General features: G+C 38.4%; 1 protein-coding gene across 1 annotated transcript in view; it reads right to left on the reverse strand.

Annotated features, from left to right (window-relative positions):
- Positions 1-17,086: 17,086 nt before the first annotated feature.
- Positions 17,087-25,806, reverse strand: part of LOC134530029 (adhesive plaque matrix protein-like) — a 39,522-nt gene continuing 30,802 nt past the window's right edge. Inside the window, exons 3-4 of the mRNA XM_063364556.1 lie at positions 20,814-20,934; positions 17,087-18,252 (exon numbers count right to left, since the gene is read on the reverse strand). Of these exons, the coding sequence (XP_063220626.1) occupies positions 17,087-18,252; positions 20,814-20,934 (1,287 nt within the window). The remainder of the gene's footprint in view (positions 18,253-20,813; positions 20,935-25,806) is intronic.

Genomic DNA, 25,806 nt, shown 5'->3' on the forward strand with positions numbered 1-25,806 from the left:
AGCGGATCCAGAGGGGGGGCTAAGGGGCTCAAGCCCCCTCCAAAATCATCTGGGTCCACTATTGTTGTAGTGTTTGCCTTGATGAAGCCTAGCCTTAGCTGGGTCAAGCCCCTCCCAAACCAAAATCCTGGATCCCCCACTGATTACAGCGACTCCCGACACGTTACGGATAAAGTTTAATACCTTTAAAAACGTCTTGAAAACACATCAAAATACGTCGTATTACGATTATTTAAATTAGAAAGCGTTAATCTCAGAATAAACCGCGTAAATTGCGGGAAGCAGTTTATATGCGCGTTGTAAACAACGGAAATTTATTGCATTGCATCATATGAGGTTAAAACGGGACCGAAATAAAATGGTGCAAATATCGGGAAAAAGTAAATAACGGTAACGTAAATAAGGGGTTTCGCTGTATTTTCATTGTAATAAATGCGTCCAGCATTCGGTAATGTACTATAAATCCAATTTTTTCAGTCTTCATTGTTGTCCAAAACCTCAAATTTCGTGTATGACCCGCACCCCGACTTTTGAATGTTGTTTTTCAGAAAAAATGTGCGGGTGGTACATGGGTAAATACGGTACTTGTATATAGTATATACGACTCGCGCGAACCTACTGAACGTTATCTCACATAGACAGTAACCTTCCTCTAATTTCAATGTTCAAGTGTGCAAAATTTCATAGATTTGGATGAACAATGAATTAACAATAAAATGACGAGATATCATCAGGAATAATTAAATTATGTTTTAAGAGTGGCTGTATCCGGCATGGTTTGTATGTGACCTAGATGTTATGTATGTAACACGTACACAACATTCAGTTCGCGCAATGTTAGGTCTCACCAAGGATGGATAGGTAGTCGTCAAACCTTACTGTATGACAATTTTGCGGACACAGAACAAATGACACACATTCACTTTTGTATGTATATCTGACCCATGATTGTTTCTGTTATGAAAATGAATTTACCCATGACGATCGGTTTGGAAGGTATATAATAAGTTAATGCGCTGCAGCGCCCTCTAGTGACGAGTTATGGAAAAAAAATGGATAGCGCGAAAATATTAGCCGTGTTCAAATAACTATGTACACAAATTTTCATGGCGATCCGTTGAACGGTGTAGAAGTCGATGTGATGCAGCGAAATCTGGTTGTAAGCTTACGAAAGAAATATATAGCATAGAAACCTTCTCCGTTTATATATATATATATATATGGTAGATTTAGTTTTATTTCCCTCATGTTTTTTTTCTGCCAAAGGAAAGAAGTCCCTATGTCCGAATCATTTCGGGGTCGCGTGTCGCTGTCTCAAGTCAGGCTGCGCCCACGCTCTCCCACGTCCCTGGCGAGTGAAGACACACTCATCATTGCACGCTCACGCTCACGCTCACGTCGCGCGGCGCGCCGGCTGACATGTTTATTGTTTAATCTCGCCTCCAGAGAGAAACATCAGAAATAGAAAGCGGCTTGGGCGATGAGGGGGCGACAGGGGGTAAAGCATTAAAAAATAAAAAAAAAGTTATTTTTCAAGAGTGCCTCTTGCCTTCCAATTTTTTTTTTTTTTGTTCTCTTCCTTCTCGTCGTCACGGATGAAGGGAGAATTATAACTCGGCGGTAATTCACCCAAGCATCAAAGGTCACCTTGCCCGGCTGACAGATTTAGCTGGTTGGAGGAGTTCGGCCGCTTGCAAATTACCATCACTCTCCCTACCCCGCGAAGGAGGGGGGCAGAGGTGGCGGGGGGGATACGACGTCTACCTCGTATTTCGTCAAGAGAGGACGACGGGGTCCCTCCGCCTTGGCCAGCGATCAAAAATTCTTCCGGGGTACCCCCTCCCCTCACCCTTCCACCGGTCATTTTCCCACCCGGGGCTCGGACTTCGCTAGCCGAGCGAGTTATGGAGTCCAAATTATCCACGCTTGCGTCCCCCCCTCCTCCTTCTCTTACTCGTTCTCATCTTCGCCGACACCCATCCGTTGACCTTCACCTCTGCCCGACTACTACCGAAAACCATTCCACGCTCTGCGAGACACGACAAATTCTCATAATAAAATCCCTCGTTCCCGTTTCAACCCGCGCTCTCGCGAGCGGCGGTGGTCCTTGCGCGCATCCCAGGAACACGCTTAGAAAATAAGAAGGAAAAAAAAAACACTTAATAAAAGTTTTCAAATTAAAATGTCTTCTGGCGGTGTCGTCTGTCCCCGGCCACTCGTCTCCTCGCGTCCCGCGGTTCCTCTTTGTTTCTTCTGGTCTTCTTAGCTTTTTATTCACTCCGTTGCCTACAGGTCGGAGAGAGTGGTGGGGAAGTAGGGAAAGGAAGGGGGGAGGGGGGAGGGAAAGGTTCTGTTTGGAGGCCTCGCCGACCGCCGCTGTTGTTATTGTTGTTGTTGGAAATGAAATGTGCAACCAGACATGGCGTAATTAACATTCGCGTCGTCGCTCTTCGGGAGGGGGAGGCTTGGCTATTCTCTCTTCCTTTCTTTCAGCAGTCTTGCCCTCTTCTTCCTTTACTTCTTCTTCCTTCTCTTTCCCTGTGCTTCTTCTACCCCGGCCCTTTCCGCTCGGCGGCGCGGCAGGAGCGCGCATGCGCACCTGGGTGTGACTGATTCCTTCCAGCCTTCGCCCACCACATGGCCGTGTTTCCCAAGCCGCCGGGAGTCCTCCGAGAACCGACGCTACTGATTCTTCATTTGGTGCCTGGCCCTGAGCCTATGTTGAATAAAAGTATGTATACGTGCGTTTCAAGTTATACTTATTTTTTTATTCAATACTTAAAATTTTTTTAATTATTAGAAAAAAATTATAAAAAAAAATTTTTGTCTGTAAAGTCGGTTGACGGACAATAGTTTAACGTGACGTCATAACAAAAATGCGGCGCAAGCGTACAATGAGCGTAACGGGACAATGTGCGTAACGGGACACTTTTTCGTGCGTTCAGCCCAGCCGGCGTTCATCAATTTATTAGACGTTGTCTCGTCAAAAATTCTCACATAAACAGAGGCAAAATTTGATGGTGGATAGCTGTGTTACTGAAATAACAGCGAAATTAAGTCAATCCACCCCCAAACACCGAAATGGATGTCGATAACGCTTAATAACACCGAAATGTAGCGAAATTCTCCTCAATTGCCTCATTACACGTATTGAAATATTCAATTAAATTCATGAATATTTAGTTTAGGATTTTATTTAAAGACGTAAAATGTTATTTACTGAGTAAAAAAATTAGTATCTATGTTTTTTTCCCTTCAAAATTAAGTAAATAAAAGCATTTTGTAGCTGATACCATACAGACATGCCGAGGAAGGCATATAGAGAAACATCTAAAGGAAATCCATAAGTAAAATAATTTTAGGCTTTTAAAATTGCATATATATTTTTTTCATGTTTGAGTTTTGTTTTTTGTTTAACTTAGCCCTCATCAATGTATGTTGTATTGTTTTATATAAGTATTTCAAGTGTCTTACCAAGAATTTTTGAAGCAGTTGATCAATAAAGCTGTGCTTGATTTTAACTTATTATATCATATGTTTTAATTTTAAAAGACGATAAAGACGAAAACTACAATTTTTAATGACGAAATATGTTTTCTTATAACAACATAAAAAATGGTCCTATACATAATTTTTGTTAAAGAAAAGGACTTTGGTGCACAGCAGATATCGAGTTAATAAATGTAGGTATGCATATACGCTGAATTGCCCGGCGTTACCTGGGCTTTACGCAGTGTCAAGTGGTTCTTTATTTTAGAGTAACACAAGTACAAAAGTGATTCATACTTTATTTCAGATATTTAAACTAATGGTATATTAGGGATCTGATGAATTTTTTTTTCGAAATCTGAGAACACAGTAGTTTTATTCTTATTTTGGATTTCAAGAGAAGTGTGTAAAACGTCATACTGGTGCAGTGTATTTCTTATGGGACTATGGCTTGGTGGCTTACTCAATTGTGGCTTACCGATCGTAAAGATTCGGCCATGAGAGGGCGTGTCCACCGCTCGTTGCTTATGATCGGGACGTATCGTCAGCCATTTTAGATGACTTCACGTCCGCCATTTCGTTTTCCCTCCATATTGAAAATATGTAATAATTAAGCTAAAAATGTTTTTCCAAAATTTGTAAAAAAATATAATATTTATTAACTTGCTTCATTTACATAGGTACTTGGTTCGATCCTTGCACGTAACAACAAGAAGGTAATTTTAGGTAAAAAAAACTTAGGCTATTTAATAAAACATTGTGAAAAATCCTAAAAGGGGCTTAAATTCCTCATATACCAGCTGCCAGCAAGCTGCTGATGCCATCTTGGCCACCATCTTGGAAATTCGTAATTATTAACTGAGAAATACGGAAAAAAATCTAAAAATCCTCAAAAAAATCAGCAAATAATTAACTGATTGATTCGATCGATTCCTGTCTTTGGTTTGATCATTGCTCGATGCAAAAAGAACTTTGGTTTTTAGACGCCAGCGCCGCACCAGTGAAACCAGTGTCGACCAACTAGGAATTTTCGCACACAGTCAAATGGGGCAGCACATATGGTAAGCTGGTTGAAGCTTTTAGCTGCCCGCTTGTTGACAATGACTGCGTTTTGAGAAACTTTAAGATTACAGAGTTCTCTGTTTTGATTTGGAATTACTCATTCGTTTGGTTTGTATATTTAATTATTACATAACATACACTATTTGTACAGAAACTCACTTTCAGTGATATCTTCCAACTTCATTTTAACCATGCTTTCCCACAGAAATATGTAAAATGTAGCAGTCGAAATAACATGAAATGGATGACAAAAGGTCTACTTATTTCAGATAAAAAAATTAAATCACTTAGATTAAATTTAAGGTCGCAATCTAACCCTGCCCAAAAGGCATACTATAAAAAATATGAAAGTATTTATAGTAAACTGCTATTACTGGCAAAAAAAAAGTATAATACAGAGAAAATAACTTCTGCTGTCAATAAAACAAAACAGATGTGGAATATGATTAATAATGAAATAAAACCTGGTAAAAGTTGTGATAACTTAAGTATTAATATCTCCGGTGTAGAAGTGACTGACAGTACAATAATAGCGAATAAATTTAATAATTTTTTTATTGAAATCCCACAAAAGATACAAATGGAAACAAACCTTAAATACAAGGACTATAATCAAGATATTGACCATCATAAACCTATGCATATGCATCATAAGTCGTTATTCATAAAACCTATTACTACAGATGATATTGTCAATGTTATAAATAGCCTAAAAAATAAAAATTCCTTTGGATTAGATGGTATTCCAGTCACAATCTTAAAAAAATGCTCCAATTTGATTAAATCCCCATTAACATACATATTTAATGAATGTCTATCACAAGGTATATTTCCTGATAGACTTAAGTTTGCAAAAATTGTACCAATCTATAAAAAAGGTGACAAAAAACAGATGGATAATTACAGGCCTATTGCTCTTCTTTCCTCCTTTTCAAAAATTCTAGAAAAGGTTATAGCAAATTCTTTGACTAAATTTCTAAATAACCAAAGACTAATAACTAACCATCAGTTTGGTTTCATGGTAGGAAAATCAACAGAGCAAGCAATTTTTCGTTTTATTAATAATACTCTAACATCTTGTGACAAAAAATGTTTTACTAATTGCATCTTTGCCGATCTTTCAAAAGCATTTGACTGTGTTAACCATGATCTACTTTTGATAAAGCTAGAAAACTGTGGTATAAGAGGTGTGGTTCATGACTTATTTAAATCATATCTTAATAATAGAAAACAAGTTACGTCAATCATATTTACTGAAAATAATTATACGACAGCATGTTTTTCTGAGCCAAAAAATGTTACACAAGGTGTGCCCCAAGGCTCTATCTTGGGTCCCATTTTATTTAACATTTATGTAAACGATTTCCCAACAAGTTTAAAATTAGGTTATCCAATATTGTTTGCCGACGATACAAGTATATTAATTATGGACCCAAATAGACATACATTAGAAACAAAAACCAGGCAAACACTTACTAATACATTGCGATGGTTCTCTACAAATAATCTTACCTTAAACTCTAATAAAACTGTTATTATGCAATTCGCATTGCGGAGAAGCAATTCATTAATACAAAATAACATTAGGATAGGTGATGATATTTTTTACTATGTAAAAAGTAATAAATTCCTTGGTCTTACTATAGATAACACTCTCTCCTGGACTGCACATGTTGATAACATCTGCAAAAAATTAAGTTCAACATGCTTTGGTATATATACATTAACAAAATTGTGCTCCAGTAGTGCTGTCTTATCTTATTATTATTCAAATATACAATCTGTTATTAGCTATGGTATTATATTTTGGGGGAATTCCTCAAATTGGAAAAAAATATTTATTTTACAAAAAAGAATTGTGAGAATTATATGTGGTAAGGAACACAGAAGTCACTGTAGACAAATTTTTAAAACAAATAAAATAATGACTGTGGTAAGCATATATATATATATATATATAAAACAATATTGTTTTATAACAATAATATACAATTAGTAAAAAATAGTGATATACATAAATATTTAACAAGAAACGCTGATAAAATACATAATGTACAGCATAGAACCAAAAAATATACACTAAATCCATTTTATATGGGCATGAAATTAATTAACAAACTCCCAAAAAGTATTATGGAAAATAGTAATAACCATACATTTGCATCTCAACTTAAAACCTTTTTACTACAAAAAGCTTACTACTCATTAGAAGAATTCTTTGATAAATAGTATTTTATTTTATTTTTGTATCATGTAAATATGTATTTCTGTATTGTTGTATTTTAGTGATGTTTGCTATATGTAATGTGTTTTTATAAATTGTTTATTTGTCTATTTGTTTATTTTGTTTTATTGTCTATGATCATATGTGTAACATATATATATATGTTTCATTGTTGTTTTTAATGATGTTTGTTATATATATTGTGCTTTTAAACTGACAACTTCTATCTGTTTGAATTTGTTTAAATATGTATTTGTTTTCATATGTAATACTTATGTAGTATTTTATTGCGGTTCTCTAATGATATATGTATGTGAAATGTGGTTCTGCAAATTGACAACTTCTTCCCATCTGCTTGGGTTGTATAGAAGGCCATAATAAATAAATAAATAAATAAATAAAACAAAAACTTGAATACCTTGTGAGTGTCGTTACGTAAACAAGAAGTAAAGTTTGACAAAATTAGTACGAGGCCATCACACGTGTTTGAACTGAAACTTCATACTTCAGTAATCCACTTGAACAGTAAAAGAAAAAAGGAAAATTCATTAATTCCCTTAAACGATAGAATCAAACAACAAAGTACCCAATAACATACTAATGCCAGGAAATGTGCTGCTAGGAGACGGCATGAGTGTGTTTGTCGACGTGTTTTCAGCGAACTGTATCCCCGAGGAGCGACGATCCCATTTAAACCACAGCGAATAATTGATAGAAACAACAAACACTGCAACCATAGCAAAACAATGATAACCAGTCATGAAGTTACGTGAAACAGTGAAATAAAATAAGTCTTTTGATAATGAAGTTTAAAGCATATATGGGACCTTAAATCACTTTTTAGTCGAATGAGTATAGTAACATTCAACGTTAGAACCTTTTAAAGTTTTATCCTATAGTAGGTAGATATGTTTTATGAAAACACCTGGAAAATGAATGTGTGAATAAAATTTTACCGTTAATAAAATGTGCAGAGTATTAAAAGTATTATTCACCCTTTGACAGACGTGTTTGTAGCCTTTTTACACTCAGAAAAAAACCTGAATAAACTTGTGATGGATTCCAAACATGTTGCGACGCAAATTAAAATCACGGTGAGCGACCGCGTTCATTTTGAATCGTAAAATAAAAAAGGCATAGCGTAGGCGCGATCTGTGACAAATATGGGGTAATAGGCATACAAGTTTCACGATTGAAGCAAAAACAAGCGGTGAGTAGGAGCGAGGCAGTCAGGCGGAGAAAGTTTATAATCATTCCTGAATGAAGTTATTTACTTTTAAGTTTTTCCACTAGTATTCTTGTTTTAATAAATTACACAACATAAATGTAAAATAATTAAACTTTTATATATCTTATTTTAATATATGTTTGCAGTGTTGTTTTCAGTTAGGATGAATTCACCATTCACATTTTTCGTACTCACAACTATTCTCCAATAATGTTTATATTATGATACTATTTAAAACAATATTCAAATCTTTTCAGTTAGAATATCGTTAAAATCAGAAACTTTACCTACAGCCTAAAAATCACCGTGACTAACTAAAATAATAAATTTTATATTTTGTTGGCCACAACTTACTTTAAAGTTTAAATAACAGACATACGTTTTTATTTTAATATTTGAATCCAGCAAAGGCAATAATGTATTAACTTTAGGCTTTGGTTGTATAGTTAGATAAAAAATACGTAAACTGAAGTGATAATCTATATGTCACCATTTATGTATTCAAAACATTCTTTGTCCACTGAAAACTGCTCGAATTTTGTTAATCTGTAATGAAAATTCGGATAGGGCACGAATCTTTGCTTGAAAAGTGTATAACAATGGCGTGATGAAGTTAAGAGGCATTACAACTGTTAACAGTTCACGAAGCTTTACAATTTATTTACGAAACGGCCGAAGGATAAAGTGTGGTTCCGGTCTTTTAAAACGTCTTCTTAGAAAGAACATCTAACGCAATTTTCAAACAATTTCTTACAGTTTACTTTACGAGTCGTTTGAGACGAGAATTGTGGAGACTAATCATGTTATGAGGAAATTACGCTCTTTTATTTCTTTACAATGCCTGAGAAGACACACTAAACAATTTTACACAATTTAAATTATTTCACAGCGCAGTTCCTAAGCCACAAGAAAGTAGAGAAGCGTGGAAATTGCCTGGCGTTAAAAATGAAAGAAGACTAATTTTAAAGATACGTTTAATGTGCTGCATAAATTCTCATTAATACATACTTTAAATTTTGACAAACACCAATGATGAAATACAATGGTATACAAATTAGAAGAATGTTAATATTCTAACAAATTTTATAATTGGTTTGTTTTATTTTATATGACGCTCTTATAAATGTATAAACGATAATATTTTGGAAACCTAAACGAAGAGTTACCATAAGGCAATATGGTAATTTATAATCCAATATTAACAAGAGGAAACATTTCTCTATAAATTTTGATAACTGGCTGAAATAGATCTTTGCAATATTATATTTTTTTGCGCTGAAACTGACGTTTTCATTCAAACACTCCATAACTTATAGAAATTATTTGTAGTAGACGGTTCCTTTTTAAATGTTATGTTCTAGCATTTTTTCTTGAGAGCTAGTAAAAATTAAAGCCCAACATAAACATTTCTGCATTTCGATTTATAACTTACATAGTATAATGCATTTGGAAAGTTTTAATAACATTAAAAGCGCTGTTTAAGATAGGCTTTACCAAAAAAAGTCCTTAAATTTTATAATTTAAAACACAGTAGAAACCTATTTTTTCCTTAAATATTCTAACTATAATGGCATTGATTATTGAAGATATTTAGAGGCCAAACACCCCTATATTTTTGGCACATTTGCTTGTTATTTTACTGAAAAACAGCCAAACATTTAAATTAAAGATGGTTATTCATCGTACAAGCAAAACATTAAACATTTTGATTCTATTAGCTATATATCTAATTCCCCGGCTCTGGGACTGAAATCTAGATGATTTCTGAATCAATATACAATTGTTATTTTAATTATTTAGACTCCAATAACTCATACAAGCACATTTAAAATGATTTAAAAATATTATTGTATTTTCAACCTAGTCCGTTGCGCCGCAAAATTCGTTCGACGTTTATAGTTTTTAAATTGTTAACAATTCATTGATTTATACTTAAAAAATTCAGTGAAAAACAAATTTCTAACTTCAAACTGTTAAAACTACTTCGATTCCGTAATATTTTCTTGCAAATCTGTTGACGCTACTTTTGATTCATTTCTAAAGCAGTTTCAACTGATTTCACTGACACCGTTGATATTATTCCCGATGAAACTAGAACCAAGTTTAACAATCACCACTGAACTGCTGTTTCCAAATACCTTCTTTAAGTACTCGTCAGCCTAAATGATATTGTAAAGGTCATATTAAAGGATATCAGCCATTTTTGTTGGCCTTCCGAATAGTTGCGAAGATCCTCACAGAACACCGATGCAGTATTTGAAAGTACGTCACTTCGTGCAACCTTTTGACCTTCTGAGGGTTTTTTGACCCTATATAAGTGTAAAAATGTAACGATAATTCCTTAGCCAGCCAGTTTCTGTCTATGTCGTTTTGTATTTACCTACAATAATAAATGTTTCTCCCATACATTTACGAAGAACGCTGGTTAAAATTATTCTGGCATCTTCATAATTTTGTCATTACATTCGAAAATTTACGAGAACAAAGTTCACCTAATTTGAACACGAACTCACAAGAATAATCTTGGCATATAAGAAAAAAAACTGCTTAATACTCTTGCCAAAATACACTTATTTCTTCCACGTGTGCATTTATTTTGTTTTACAGAAAAATTGGAGTGTACCTACGTTTTTAGGTGGGATCTAGTGGCGTGGAGTGTGAAATAGCTTGAAAGCAATGCGGTAAAGTGTCTCGCGCTTCGCTATTGATAATTTGCCAGTGTTTCCCATATTGTCATAATACCATATTTGAAGTAGGTTAATTTTTTTTAAGTATATGCAGAATTTTTGTGGTATCTGGATAAAAAAATTTAATGGATGGCAGTGAATTCAAAATTAGCAATTTTTAATGAAGAAAATATTTCCGTAATAGCAACCCTGTAAAGTTACAGGCTCGAACAGAAGCGCGCAAATTTGAATTTCCCGCGCATTAGGCGCCCCTCCAATGGCTGATTGGACGCGCGATTGCAATCGCGAAGGAGGCGACAAACCTGGCGCAGACCTTTGGATACAGCTGTGCGCACTAGTAACCAGCGGTCTGGGGTACAGCACAGTGGATGGTTGGTTGTAGTCATAGGTAAATAAAAATCCATAAAAGATATTTTCTAGCCCTTTTACCATTTATTGAAGAGCTTGATTTTAATGAGACAGATATCTTATTTTCATAGGTAAATTAAAATCCATAAAATATATTTTCTAGCCCTTGTACCATTTATTGAAGAGCTTGATTTTAATGAGACAGATATCTTATTTTCATAGGTAAATATTCAGGCTTTATCAATTAGCGCAATGTTGGTCGTCAGTGTGCACGGTGATGCGTTTACAGGATTCACGTACAACCATGGCATGGCAAACCTTACATGCGCTGAGAGGGCTGGGCTGGTATGCACACGGTGTACGGGGATGCGAGATAAATTGAAGTGGAAGAGGTACCAATGGATCGTTCACAAAAGAAGTGTCTGGCGTTGGAAGATCTTCTCGCTTCTTAACCAGCGGGTACCGGAAACTAGGAGAGTCGTACCGAACACACCATACAGCTCTGTATTAGCAACACAGGCGAGAGTTTGAGAAGGTTTTTTCAAGAGAAAAAGTAATTATTGTTGTCATAACATTGGTATCACATGTATTAAACTGATACACTGTTCATACCGGGCATACCGTTGGCCATCTTTACGAATGACGTGACAAAAACGCCACCAGGTTCTCAAAAATTTTTTTTGCTGTCTGGTATTAGTCTCTAGTATGCTTGTTCGCACCACGCATGTGATGCTGCCTTCTAGTAAGCGTGGCTAACTTTAAACTTCCGGCTTCCCGCGGGCCATTTGAACCTTACGACGCTGCCGCGTGTCCTCTCAGCCAATGGTGAAGCGCCTAATGCGCGGGAAATTCAAATTTGCGAGCTACTGTTTGCGTCTGTGACTTACGTGGTTGCAATACCGGACATGTGTTATTTACTATATATATATATATATATATATATATATATATATATATATATATATATATATATATATATATCTTGGTTTCCTTACCAACCACTAAAATTATGCTCTTCTATCCGCGAACATTGTGTATATAATTGTTGAAGTATAAAATGTAAACTATTATCGCATAAATTATTTTTTCGGAAGTGTATGTTTTCGTACTTTCGTATGATGGTCTAGAAATGAAAGGTTGGTCGATTTATGGCAGGTATATTCAGAACACTCTAAAAACGTGGAAATGACAATGTCTCGCCAAAAAGTTTTTTTTTTTTTTTATTCTGACCGTGAAGACATAAACTTTGATGTGTGCTGGTATCGCTCAAACTACATATGAAACTTTCAAAAACACTGCCTCAAATAGTTTTCCACTATAAACTGTTAAAACTCTCTAAATAATTTATAATGTAGCATCTTTAGCATATTCAACGTGAAAATTCACTTATCCACAGTTATTTTAATAGTTTCATGTTTTGAGTTATAGAGGCATGCGTTTTCTTAAGTGGTATTGGTCATCTCTAGCTCAGATATATTTTTGTATGATTTAACTTTTCATGTAAAATAATTAAATAAAAAGTTCATCATGGTTATAGAATCCTAAAGCAGAAATTATTTGTGCCTTGATGTGACCAGTTAGACAATAATTTGCATGATTAAGTTATGAAGAGAGTTCTTTACAAGTACCATTTCATTAGTTAATATTTGCGCGAATCATAGCTCTTTAACTGCCGTAATTTTCATCATTAAAATGTATATAGATATTATTTTTTCATATGAGTTATCAAAGTATCTTTTAACAATTTTTTCAGATCAACTCCTAAGAAATGTAATAGAGATCAGAAACTGACCAGGCTAAATAAACGCTATTTTTATTGATTCCTAATAAATAAAAATAAATACAATTTGTATTTAGTCTGAAGGTTGGGAAAAATATACATATTTTTTATTTCATTGGTAACAATATATTTGAGAAATAATGCAAGTTATATCGCATGCACTTTAATTTTACACAGTGAATATACATATATATATACATATATATACATACACATATATACATATATATATATATTTGATTTCAGTGTGTTTAAATGGCGTTTATGTGTAACTCTATACGTTGATAGCAAACGACGACAGATGAAACTAAAACCACATCTCCACACCGTTACGTGTTCAGTGTGTTACCTGATTGGGCTGGCAAGCCTATGGCAAAGGTGGGACTTGGCTCGGTGGGACTTGTGATGGATTCAAGTCCACCCCGCCTCTTCCTCGGCCATCTTCAACGTTTACTCCCGGGAGTAAGTTGATAAACGGCCCCCAACTCCCGCCCAGAAGGGTGATTGTGTGTGTGTGGGGCACAGGAGTGGGGGAGGGGATAATTGTCTCGCCTCGAAACACAGGGTAGCTTGGATTTGCATTTCGTGTCCTCGCCTGTAATCATTCCCTCGTCATTTCCGTGGACGACCCCGCCGAAGTGTCGTCGCCAATGACGACCGTGTGCTCACAGCTGCACAAGTTGAGCCGCCGCGTGACATTACCCGTCTCGAGTTTCTCTATCAGTAAGTGTGCTTTACCATCTGTATGTTGAAGGTTTATAAAAAATAATCAACGTCTGTTAGGAATTTAGAATATTTACAAAGAAAAAATTATCAACTGCTGAGTATGACATTTAATTTTAAATCTAAAAAGGTAAATAATTGTTAATACTATATGTTAACACAATATGGCAAAAAAATATTTCAATTAAGAAAGAATTAAATTAAATACTTAAAAACAAATAAACTGTAACGTTTTGGTCGTACATAGATTTTTGTTCTTGTACTTTTAATACTTTTTTTTTGTATCTTGGAAGTTTTTTGGTTTCGATAAAGTGCTAGAGTTGGCTATCAAAATTTTAACGGTACCAGCTATTAAACGTTAATTTCATTGGTAGTGTGTTACAGTAACATAATCGCTCGCTTTCCACCTGGTCGTTGCTGGTCAGATCTCCAGTCGGTCCGAACTATTATATTTACGTTTAATGTAAGAAAAGTGGCGGACTTTTCTGATTTAATGATGGGCGATCTCAGATTTTTACGAGTTCCCAGTTACAAACGTCTTTGCCCTTCAGATTCGCCTGCAAATATGAAACAAGTGTCCTCAGTTAACGACGTAATAATCGCTGCAAAATCCTGTCGGTAACGTCATTCAGTCAGCAATCCAAATGTTTAGTATAGTATGGTAGTAGGTAGGCCTATTCCCGATAGGCATCTTTAGCGCTTTACTAGTAAATCCTGTTTAACATTTTAATGGTAATGCGCAAACGAGCTTAGCCGTATTTAGTCATGTCTTTCTTAATTTTTTATCGTTTATCTATCTTTTTTTGTTATAATTTTAAAATAACTTTTGGGTATTGGCAACGATTGATAGAAAATTTTTTATATGAGAAAGAGGCTGTGGAGAACCGTGGCTCGGATATTGTTTACGTATCGGTTTCCTGGAATAAGAAGCGTTTGTTACGTGACGGGGTATTTCTGGAGAGCGATAGCTCAGCGCGTGGGAACGGCCGCACGTAGGGGTCCTGGACTTTATGAGCGACTCGGAGGATAAACCAGAAAGGAACGTGTTTCCGCGCGGGCTCGAGGAAGGAAGGGGGGAGGGGGGGGGGGAGGTGGCGGTAGCAACGAGAGGACCGTCACGTGTCCAGTGTCCGCGCCTCGCCCCGAGTGCCGCGACCACCCACCAGGAGCGCTGCCGACGTGCTCTGGCAGGGGTGGGGGGAGTGCGTCCACCCCCTCCTCCCCGCCGTGCGTGCGCGCGGGAGCGTGGCGGCATGCGCACGCACCGTGACGTCACCGGGCGCGTGAGGCTGAGAGAGGGCGCGCCATTCATCAGACCCGCGGCGGGATGAGCGATGGCCCGCGGCCCTGCACTTCGCCCTGGCTGAACCACGGGGAGGGGGGTGTTTGAACAGCTTTACAAGTACAATGTCAATGCTCTGTAGCCAGGCGCAGAAGAGTAGAACATGTCTATATCATTAGACTGTCTTCAACTAACTCCTGTTTTTTTTTTTTTTTTTTTTTTTCGAATGATCTGGGCTTTGATAAGGTTTTCTGGTTTTTGATAAGGTGAAGTTAATTTTTGTATAGGCCCAGAAATTATTGTGAGAAATCGATGGAGGGGATTCTAACTTGTTTTTTGGCGAACGACAACGTCCAATAAATTATTTAACTATAATTTTTTTTACTAATCCTACCGTTTTAACTAACAAAAAAAAATTCTCATTGAAACCTATATCGTGCTCGCAAAACCCCAGCAGCAAGTTGAAGACCTAATTTTACCTCAAACTAGTATTGATACAATCAGCTTCTCCTCTTTTGCGCCGGGCTAACTTGCTGACTTGTCCACGATGATGATATTGATATGCTAGCCCAGACATCGTCAAGGGATGGAAACCACGCCGTGACTGGTACTAACTAGGCGAGGCGAAACTGCAGTGGTTCACCATTGCCTTTCGCAACAACAACACACCCAGTCTTTGAACAAAGAAAAATAATTTCCCCGAAAGTGAAAAAATTACCGATCGGGCTGGCAATCGAACTCTGAACTTCTAACCGCTGAGCCAACAGGTAAGAAAATTCGCCAATATAACTATCAGAACTAGATATTTCAGGCACTCACAGACACGTGTTTGTTTAATATTGGTACTACAACATGCGCACGTCTTTTTCGGAACGATTAAATGTGATGTATTTTGACTCAGCTCCTACTTCTATCTTGAATATTTATGTAATCCTTCATGAATTATTTCACAGATTACAAATTTACAAGTTCAGTAACTTCCATTTCATTACATTTAATATTTTAATTATGATTACAGATGTGATAAAGTGCGCAAGTAAATTATGGCATTAATATGACCCTTGAACGAGCGTTTTTTTTTTCAAGCACACAAAAGGCTTTCTCTACCTGGTTACGCAGCCATTTTCAGCAACTACATGCACTAGCGCCCCTGTCGGTTGTTTTTTAAAATAGCTTTTTGGCGCTACATTCAAAAAAATTTGAGAGTTGTTCTTTCACGGTACGTTATTCTTTTTCATTTCGCTGTACCGATTTTATGAAATGTTTCACGGAGTTTATAATTATCCTGTACATCTACTTGCTTGGGAATGAACTAGCACAGCCAACAATTGGCCAGAAGGCAATCTAAATGATGGACAACGGAAGCGTGTTCGGCTGGCAAACAGCTGATGGAGCCACCTGGCGGGAAAGTGGCGGTGTTGCGACGGGGCGGGCTGCAGGCGAGATCGCGTCGCGCCGCTTGCGTGTCGCCTCCGGTGTCGTCGGGAGAGGGAGTGGCGTGTCAGGGGGCAGCGTGCCAGACGGCAATGGTCTGGCCTCCGCTCGCTCTGGCGCCTGCCTGTCCGCGGACTACTCCGTCCGAACCCCGCCGTCCTTAGGCCGTGTCCGAATCCCCAAGTACGGGAAGCCTTAAGATTCACGCCGAGTATTCGACATGCCCGAAGATTACCGAATACCTGCCTTAGGGTGACTTTGGAGAATTCTTTTGTTTAGCTATGTAGCTACCCTATCCTAACCAATCATCCTAATTTTAAAGAATATTAAATGGACCTAACCTATCATCATAACCCACTGTCCACACAACCTAACCCAAATGACCATTTTCATTCTCTATATCACAGATTTGTAATACATAAACTTAACCTAAATACTTATTTGTTAAAATGGTGTACTATTAGATCATAATGTCGGAAAAACCTTGTCAAAAGTAGTTGTTATTATTATTATTTTTCCTTTTGTAAAAATCGCTCACCTTAATAATTACAAAATTATTATTTCAGAAGAACAAAAATAAATGTTTTTTAATTTATTTTTTCATACATAACTTTACAGTATATGTAACACTTACATTGACTAGATTTTCTCATTGGTAGCATTGGAGATGTTAGCATTGACATTTCCGGCATTTAAAACAGACTTTTTTCCACTTAAAGAAAAAAATTCCGAAGAAACCCGAAGGCAAGTATTCGGTAATGTTCAGGCATGTCGAATACTCGGCGTGAATCGTAGGCTTCCCTCCGAGTACACAAGCCATGTTCATCCTTCACTTGCCGCGGTAGTCCACCAGAGCAGTGCGGACGGGCTGGTAGTCCACCAGAGCAGTGCGGACGGGCTGGTAGTCCACCAGAGCAGTGCGGACGGGCTGGTAGTCCACCAGAGCAGTGCGGACGGGCTGGTAGTCCACCAGAGTAGTGCGGACGGGCTGGTAGTCCACCAGAGTAGTGCGGACGGGCTGGTAGTCCACCAGAGCATTGCGGACGGGCTGGTAGTCCACCAGAGTAGTGCGGACGGGCTGGTAGTCCACCAGAGCAGTGCGGACGGGCTGGTAGTCCACCAGAGCAGTGCGGACGGGCTGGTAGTCCACCAGAGCAGTGCGGACGGGCTGGTAGTCCACCAGAGCAGTGCGGACGGGCTGGTAGTCCACCAGAGCAGTGCGGACGGGCTGGTAGTCCACCAGAGCAGTGCGGACGGGCTGGTAGTCCACCAGAGCAGTGCGGACGGGCTGGTAGTCCACCAGAGCAGTGCGGACGGGCTGGTAGTCCACAAGAGCAGTGCGGACGGGCTGGTAGTCCACCAGAGCAGTGCGGACGGGCTGGTAGTCCACCAGAGCAGTGCGGACGGGCTGGTAGTCCACCAGAGCAGTGCGGACGGGCTGGTAGTCCACCAGAGCAGTGCGGACGGGCTGGTAGTCCACCAGAGCAGTGCGGACGGGCTGGTAGTCCACCAGAGCAGTGCGAACGGGCTGGTAGTCCACCAGAGTAGTGCGGACGGGCTGGTAGTCCACCAGAGCAGTGCGAACGGGCTGGTAGTCCACCAGAGCAGTGTGGACGGGCTGGTAGTCCACCAGAGCAGTGCGGACGGGCTGGTAGTCCACCAGAGCAGTGCGGACGGGCTGGTAGTCCACCAGAGCAGTGCGGACGGGCTGGTAGTCCACCAGAGCAGTGCGGACGGGCTGGTAGTCCACCAGAGCAGTGCGGACGGGCTGGTAGTCCACCAGAGCAGTGCGGACGGGCTGGTAGTCCACCAGAGCTGTGCGGACGGGCTGGTAGTCCACCAGAGCAGTGCGGACGGGCTGGTAGTCCACCAGAGCTGTGCGGACGGGCTGGTAGTCCACCAGAGTAGTGCGGACGGGCTGGTAGTCCACCAGAGCAGTGCGAACGGGCTGGTAGTCCACCAGAGTAGTGCGGACGGGCTGGTAGTCCACCAGAGCTGTGCGGACGGGCTCGACGATCGGCCTCTCCAAACTTTACTGGCCAGCCAAACAGATTTATTTTCAACAAATAAATTTTATTGCTAAAACAATGTCTCATTGAAATAGGTAATCCTGTCCACTGTATTACTATCACACAAATTTTTTGGCACATTAATTTATGATTCTATCTTAGTTTTTGTAGGTACGATTGGTATGTATGTATGTACATAATTTTGTTGAAACTTCCTGATAAACATATTTAAATATTTACTTTTTAATTAAATTTGTTAACAGCTGTAAAATATAAATCAAAATGTTTTCGTGGGTCTTAAAATTACATAAACTTTATATTTAATGCAACTTACAAAATTGTTTCAAAATGGTGATGCTCATTTATCTAAAATTACGGGATAAGTAGACATATTCGTTTCGTTCCGTGTTCCATAATTCACTTAAAGTTCGGACGACCCGCGTGACGTCACTTCTACGATAAGTATATACATTCAGGTGCATTTAAACACAGTCTTAGGTACCCAGAAATGTTGTTTTCTAATGGATAGTCAAACTCCAGACACTTGAGTATTTATAAGACTTCTGCAAAGTATTCGTAGGTTTATGTAGCTTTAAAGAATACTACCAATTAAAATGCTACCATGGTGCTACTTCTACAAACTGTGTACATTATTGTTCGTTTCATGGTTCCTAGACCCCCAAAACCATCGTAACTTTTTTTTGGACTCGATAACTGTCGTAATTTTAACGTCAGACTTTCATACTGATACATTAAACAAAGAGATGGAAAATCTCAGTCGAATTCGTTAATGGGAAAAATCAAACTATAGAGGTAGAAATTGTAAAGTTTTTTTTAAAACCTAAAAAAAAAAGTCACTAACTCACTTAGTATGAAAACTGTTGCATCCTTTTAGAGTTATTATATTTCGTAAAAAAGTAGAATCAAACACTTTTGTTTTGAAAGGTTTTCGTTTAAAACCTATTAGCTGAAGGGATGAAAAAATCATTGTTGAAGGACAAAAAACTTATAACTGATTTAATATACACAATAATGGTTCAAAGTTTTTGTAAAACTAAAATTTTTCTATAAAACTGAAAAAAATGTTGTTATGGCCAAATCTTACTCCAGCGTGTAGAAATATGATCTTCTAAATCTAACTGCACCTGTAAGCTGAGCCGGAAGTATTACATTTTTTCACATTTATGTACACTAAAGCTAAAAATCAAACGAATGTTAAATGAACGGTTTAATAATATTCAACCATTCGAGACAGAAGTAGGACTGCTACCAATGAAAAAATGCCAAGTCTAGTTTGTTTATGTAGTTCACACAATACGCATGTTCTTCAGTTTCTACCTAATCTAGTTAAGGTTTCTGGTAAAATTTGACATATTTGATTGTAACAATATATTTCATCTATATAATCTAAGTTAACACAATGTTACATTCTTACATTTTTTTAATCATCGCTATTTGAATGAGATAAATTATTGTTTTGATTTCTGTAAAATATTCAGCGTCACAAAAATTAAACTTAAAAATTTCCCCTTTATGCTAGGACGACTTATTTTTATTTTTTTAAATCCAGGCCCGAAATGCTTTCAAAGAGACGCTTTGATTGAGATACATGTCTTTTCTCGGGGGACGTCCTTTGAAGAGGTTGTCAAAACGACCCACTTGGAAGGCTCTTAATTGCGTAATATCCGAGATCCTGATAGCCATCACCGCTGACGTCCTAATATACATTACCGGCATGTCGTTGGTATTAAGGTTAATTACTTCGGTGACCTGTCAGAGCGAGAGTCAAGGCGGACTAGAAACAGACGACAGCGAAACCAGACGTTTACACTTCATTTTCTCGTCGAAGTAATGGCGTTACACATGCCTGATTTCATTTGGTGAACGACACTCTTTAGAAGCTCCGCCACTAAAGGTATCCCTCACTATCTTGAAAAACGTTCAACCGAAAAAGCCAAACTAGTCACATATTTCTTCCTGTATTCTCTTCCTATTTTCCAAAGAAATGCTTTTACTTTAGAATAATATCTTCATAGTAAACGCAAAAAAAAATGTAACTTTCTTAGTAACTTACTACCTAAGAACTATACACAAAATATTAAGAAAAAACATAGTCATTTTATCTCCGTCATTTAATAAATGATTAAAACAAAATTATTCCAGTTCATTAGTTTTGATCACAATTATCCCTTTAAGTAAATTGTTCTAAAGTACAGGCTCACAAAAATCTCAGGCTTTGAGCTCCTTTGTTCAGTGGTAAATAGCATTTGCTGTAAAAAAAAGTTATAATTTGGAATAATAAGAAACGTATGACTACCTGTTTATTTTTTCTTTACCAGGTAGGGTTTACGACGACCTTGTGATAACTCTAATTTTTGTACATCCACGGCAGTACTAATGGTGAATTGCGTACAACTGTTGTTCATATATAAGTTTTGTTAATAAAGTGGAGTGTGCACAACTTCAATTACAGGTCAACATGTCGTTATTTAACCAAATTGTAGGCTTTTATTTGAAGGTGTACCATATTCCCTCACTATCCCCTACGCAGTATCGTGAAACGAGACTCCTGTTGCATTGGCGACAGTCTTACGCCTCTTCTGATGCGGCGCTTCGCTACTCTTCTATTCGCTTCTTTTCTCTTCGCTTCGCGGCAGTGGGCGCGCGCCTGTAATGACATAACAGTTGCTGAGATGTCATTATATACCTTTCTTTCAAAACCTAGCTAAAATAAATTAATTATTGCTCTCCAAAAGTTTACTCGAAACATAGAACACTTCGATTATCATGTTATTTGTTTCATCACTTATATGTTCTTTGAGATTAATCTAGTTTTTTTAAACATCTGTGATAAAATGTTACAATTTGGTTGACGGAAATAATTACAAATTGTTTTTATAGTTGTATTGCTATCAAGTGTCCTCAACTTTTAAATCAGTAACGAGTTAAGGTTATAGTTACAAGAATATCAGAACAGTGTTTACTCAGGTACTTTTGCTTTTAGGAGGTAGCGTTCTTAATTATTATATTTTTTGTGAGATTTAGTAATCGTATTATGATTATAATAAAATAATGATGAAATAAATTATGTTTATTGGTTTATGAATATTTTATTAATTAAAAATAAATCATCTTTCTAAAAAATTTAAAAAAAAATTATAGGCTAATTAATATTTCAATCCTAGCATAAAAAATAATTCGTGTAATACATAGGTTTTAAATAACCTTTCGTTTGTGGGTTTTGTCATTAAACTCTTCAATATTAGCAGTCTATTTGTTAAATATAAAAATGCCTTTTTTTTTCAAAATCCTAGAAATTTGAGTTTTCTAAGGTCTTGGGAAAACCAATTTTTTTTATTAACGATTGGTAGGCTAAAAATGAAAGAGTTTATACAACCAAACGAACTGTCAACTAAAGACTGAGTACCACACGATATCGTGGTCTGATTATATTCTAGGATTTAAATAAGAATTGGCCTTTTCAAGTTTCTGAAAATCATTAAATAATCAGTTTTTAAATTGATAAAATTATTCATGATCAATTAACACGAAATGATAAAAGCAAAGTAATTTACCCTGTTCGCAAGCGGAGCGCGAGAGAAGGGCCGTGTCTGGTTCGTGAGGGTTGTCGCCCTGAGCTGTCCCGCGCGCACGCGGCTTCAGTCAATTAGTTCGACAGTGAACCAGCATGGCGACGTCTTTGCCCGCCCATCCTCCCTCCTGGACCACTTTCTTCCTCGCCTCTCCAGGAAAGTGCCGTTATTTATATTTCTCATTACGGCAGACGCAGCTGTCGTCGAAAAAAAAAAAAATAAGAGACGCGTTTCTTCCCTTTCTCGCTCCATCCTGCTCTAGTGACAGAACTCAAAATGAGACATCCGTACAAGTTTGGCATCTGGCATCAAAAGATAAACTTATATATTGTCTTTACGGCGGGGGGGGGGGGGGGGGGGGAGGCGTCCTATCTTCGTCTCCTCACCTCCTGTCCCTTTCCAACTCGCAATCTCCTGCCGCGACACAACTCTCTCTCTTTCTCGCGCGCGCTCTTCGCCGAAAGAGGAAGATGTCAGGCGAGATGTTTTCTTTGTTTCCTAGTTTTCGCGTCCGACACCGGCGGTCCGCTATTGTTTCTACACCCCGCTCCCTCACGCCCCTCCTTCACAGAGCTTCCAGGAGACCTCCGCCGACCCTTGGCACGCTTTTATTTCTCCCGGGGCAGCGCCTTACGGGGGCGGCGCGCGGGGTAACGTGTCCTCGAAGGACATCGGCCGTCCCTCTGGGGGCTCCGACCTGCCGCTGACTTGGAGGGCCGTCGAGGCCCGTGATGTGTGGGAGAGGCCGCGCGGAGCCATCTTCTGTACGCAGCAAAAACAAAAAAATTGGTTGTCTGTAAAGTCGGTTTACGGACGATAGCTTAACGTGACAACGTCATAAAAAAACATTGATGAAATGATTGCATACTTCTATGAATAAAATTGAATCGTTTTTATTGAATTATCACTATTTTGTATGGATACAAAGAAGGAGTGAAATTAAATCTACAATTTAATTGATTAATTTACTTTTATTTGCACTCATTAATTCAAATATGTTTATTACTTTAACGAAGAGTTTATTTTAACTATAACTTTAATACATGTTTGCTATTTAGCTTCTTCCAATCTGTGTTATTCTGTTAAGGATAGGACGATGATAGGAAAAGTAGGAAACGAATGGGAGTGTTTCAAGGATGATGTGCCTCGAAAAAGTCAAATCGATGGTTGTTCCAATCGAGTGGAAGAGAGATAGATGCGGCGCAAGCGTACAATGAGCGTAACGGGACACCGCGTAACTGTACAATGTGAGTAACGGGACACTTTTTCGTGCGTTCAACCGGCGTTCATCGATTTATTAGACGTTGTCACGTCAAAAAAGAAATTAAAACACACTGGGCCAATACCTATATTTATCAATAATACATATTATATCTCCCACAGTTTCACAGAAACAAACACGTTAAATCCATAATAAGTGTTCCATATGTGTGGGAGATACTTTTCCATGCAAAGAAGATATTAGTAACTTATATTACATGTTTTTGGAACGTAAACAATACCTTTTTTTTATAATAAATATCAAAAATTTAGTCAATGCGATCAATTAAAACATTTTTGTAATGTTAGTTAATGAACCAAATCTTCTGCACTAACTGACACCTATATTTATATTCGCAGTAGTGGACACATGATTGCTGTTTCCTAATATTCATGGCCCTGCCTTAGACAAGTTTCAAGAATGAATTCATTGATAAATAGGCCGTGATAGGATGTGGGAATTCTTCCGACACTAACACAACATGGTTTATAATTAAATTAATATGTACTTTCCGTTTACAAAACTACCAAGCTCAATTTTCAGGCAATTATCAATTTTTACAACGTAGTAAACATGAAGCAACGAGCTGTCGTTAATTTTTAATTAAAGATAGCGCCACGAACTTATCAAAGCCCCCAATGCTGCAGGAAAGGACGAGAGTGACTCTTTTTTTCAGAAAAAGTTGCATCGGCGATTCTGTAGGGTTCCTTGTAACTATTCGCGAGTTAAACTAAAAATGCTGAAGCCCTTTAAGATGCCCTTTTCATAGGTACTCCAGGGTGAAGAGCATTACGAAACAGCCAATGACTTTGATGCACTCTCTTCGTGTCGAATCGCTGGTGCGACAAATAACTAACACACGTAGCGGGAGATACAGCAGTGTATTCGGTGCGTGGGATGACAGCGCAGGATGCTGAGAAGGTCGAAGAGGAAAAGGGCGAGAAGGATAGGATGATTGACAAGGAGAAAGGGGGGAAGGAGGCAGAGAAAGCTAGATTTTCCTTCGGCCCATTTAACCGGGAACCTGCGATGCGAGGTTACGGGGCGAGGGTAGCCATGCCGCGCACGAAGTCGTCCCCACGACATCTGAATTCTTCCTACGGAAGACGTAGGAAAGGGGGGTAGTTAGGTTGGGTTATAAGTGAAATAAAAAGAGAGGGGAAGAGCTATAGAGGGAATCTGCACTTTCTCCTTCCCTCCCGGAGCAGATGGAACGGCTAATTACTGAGCTCTTGGACTGTACCAGTGTTGGGGAGGTAGGGTTGGGCGACCTAGCCTCGCGACGGTGCGAAATTTCTCGTCGCCCTTCCAAAACCCTTCCCCTCCCTCCCCATAAAGACCCGCTTCTCCCAGCAGTGTGACGCGAGTGGTCTTTACTGCTCCGATCTGTTCCCCCCTTCCACCCCCTTCGCAACCGGAGACGGACTTGTATTGACGAAAATGTCGACTTCCCCACCCCCCCTCTTCCTCGCGGCTCGCAACCCTGGGAGCCTCCCGACTACTATTTTCCCCACCTTATTGAGGGGGGCAAGTTGCCCCTGGCACAGAATTGACGGGGGGTGGGTGAGGGGAGGCCTTCTCGCGCCCCGCGCTAGAAATATCGGGCAAACACGCGGGAACTCATATAAAGAATAACAACATCGAACAGGAACTTATGTGCCGAAGTAATGTAAGAGGAAACTTCGGGAAACACGGACCTCCCCCCCTCCCCAGTCAAGAAAATTTTTTTCCCCTTTTTTTTTATTTCCTCGTCCCGCCCCAACCCGCGAAAAGCAGGCGGCGCCGGTAATGTGGAAGCCATGGAGGAAATACGGCGTGCGATCCGCCGTTCTTTACCGCTCAACCCGATTGTTCGTTTGCACTCCATTGCCGCGGGGATTAAGCTGTGTGACAGGTGCGCGCGAGAAACCTAAGATTCACCGACGCCGAGTCAGACGCCAGAATAATAATCCACCTTTTTGTGAAACTTCATGTTTTTGTATAAGAGTGGAAGGTTTCGGTGTGGTCCGTGAAGAAAATTCTAGCGAAGAATTCATTATGATTCTTTTTTTTCTCAGAAAGGAGGTGTATTTTTTTTCCCACATGAAGTTGATCGTAAATTAATTGAAAAGTGTTTGGTTGCAAGTAAATGGCGATATTAAGAGCCTGTTTGGAATTTTTTGTCGAACATTGGTTTTGAATTGTTTTAGCATTACATTTGAACTTAGCTGAGAACTTTAAATATTGCGGCGAGACTTTGAAGAACTCGAGTGTTTCAATGAGCCTCGTCGTAACTGCCGCAACATTGTCTGTTGCGGAAAACAATTTTTGCTTCATATTTCTTTGAAGTGGCACGGACTTATTTTCTAACAACTGGCCAGTATTTTACGGAATTATGGTCATTAGCGAAGCTGAACTTTTAAATGACCTTTTGAATATTTTATCTTTGTTATATAAATGTTCAGTATTAATGTTTCATTGTATTAACCGAATAAGTTGTTTATCTTTATTTAGGTTAAATAATTTGACATTTACGCACCTGTAATATTTTGTAATCATCATTATACCATTTTCCCTATAACTATTAGATAATGTATCTTTCGTTTATATATTTATCTTGTTCAGGACAAGCATGAATGTGGACTTCGGATTAATCTTTCTATGTGCTGCAGCACCCTAGTTATACGAAAATCTAGTCTATCACGTA

Source organism: Bacillus rossius, chromosome 3, assembly GCF_032445375.1.
Source record: "Bacillus rossius redtenbacheri isolate Brsri chromosome 3, Brsri_v3, whole genome shotgun sequence".
Lineage (NCBI taxonomy): Eukaryota > Metazoa > Arthropoda > Insecta > Phasmatodea > Bacillidae > Bacillus > Bacillus rossius.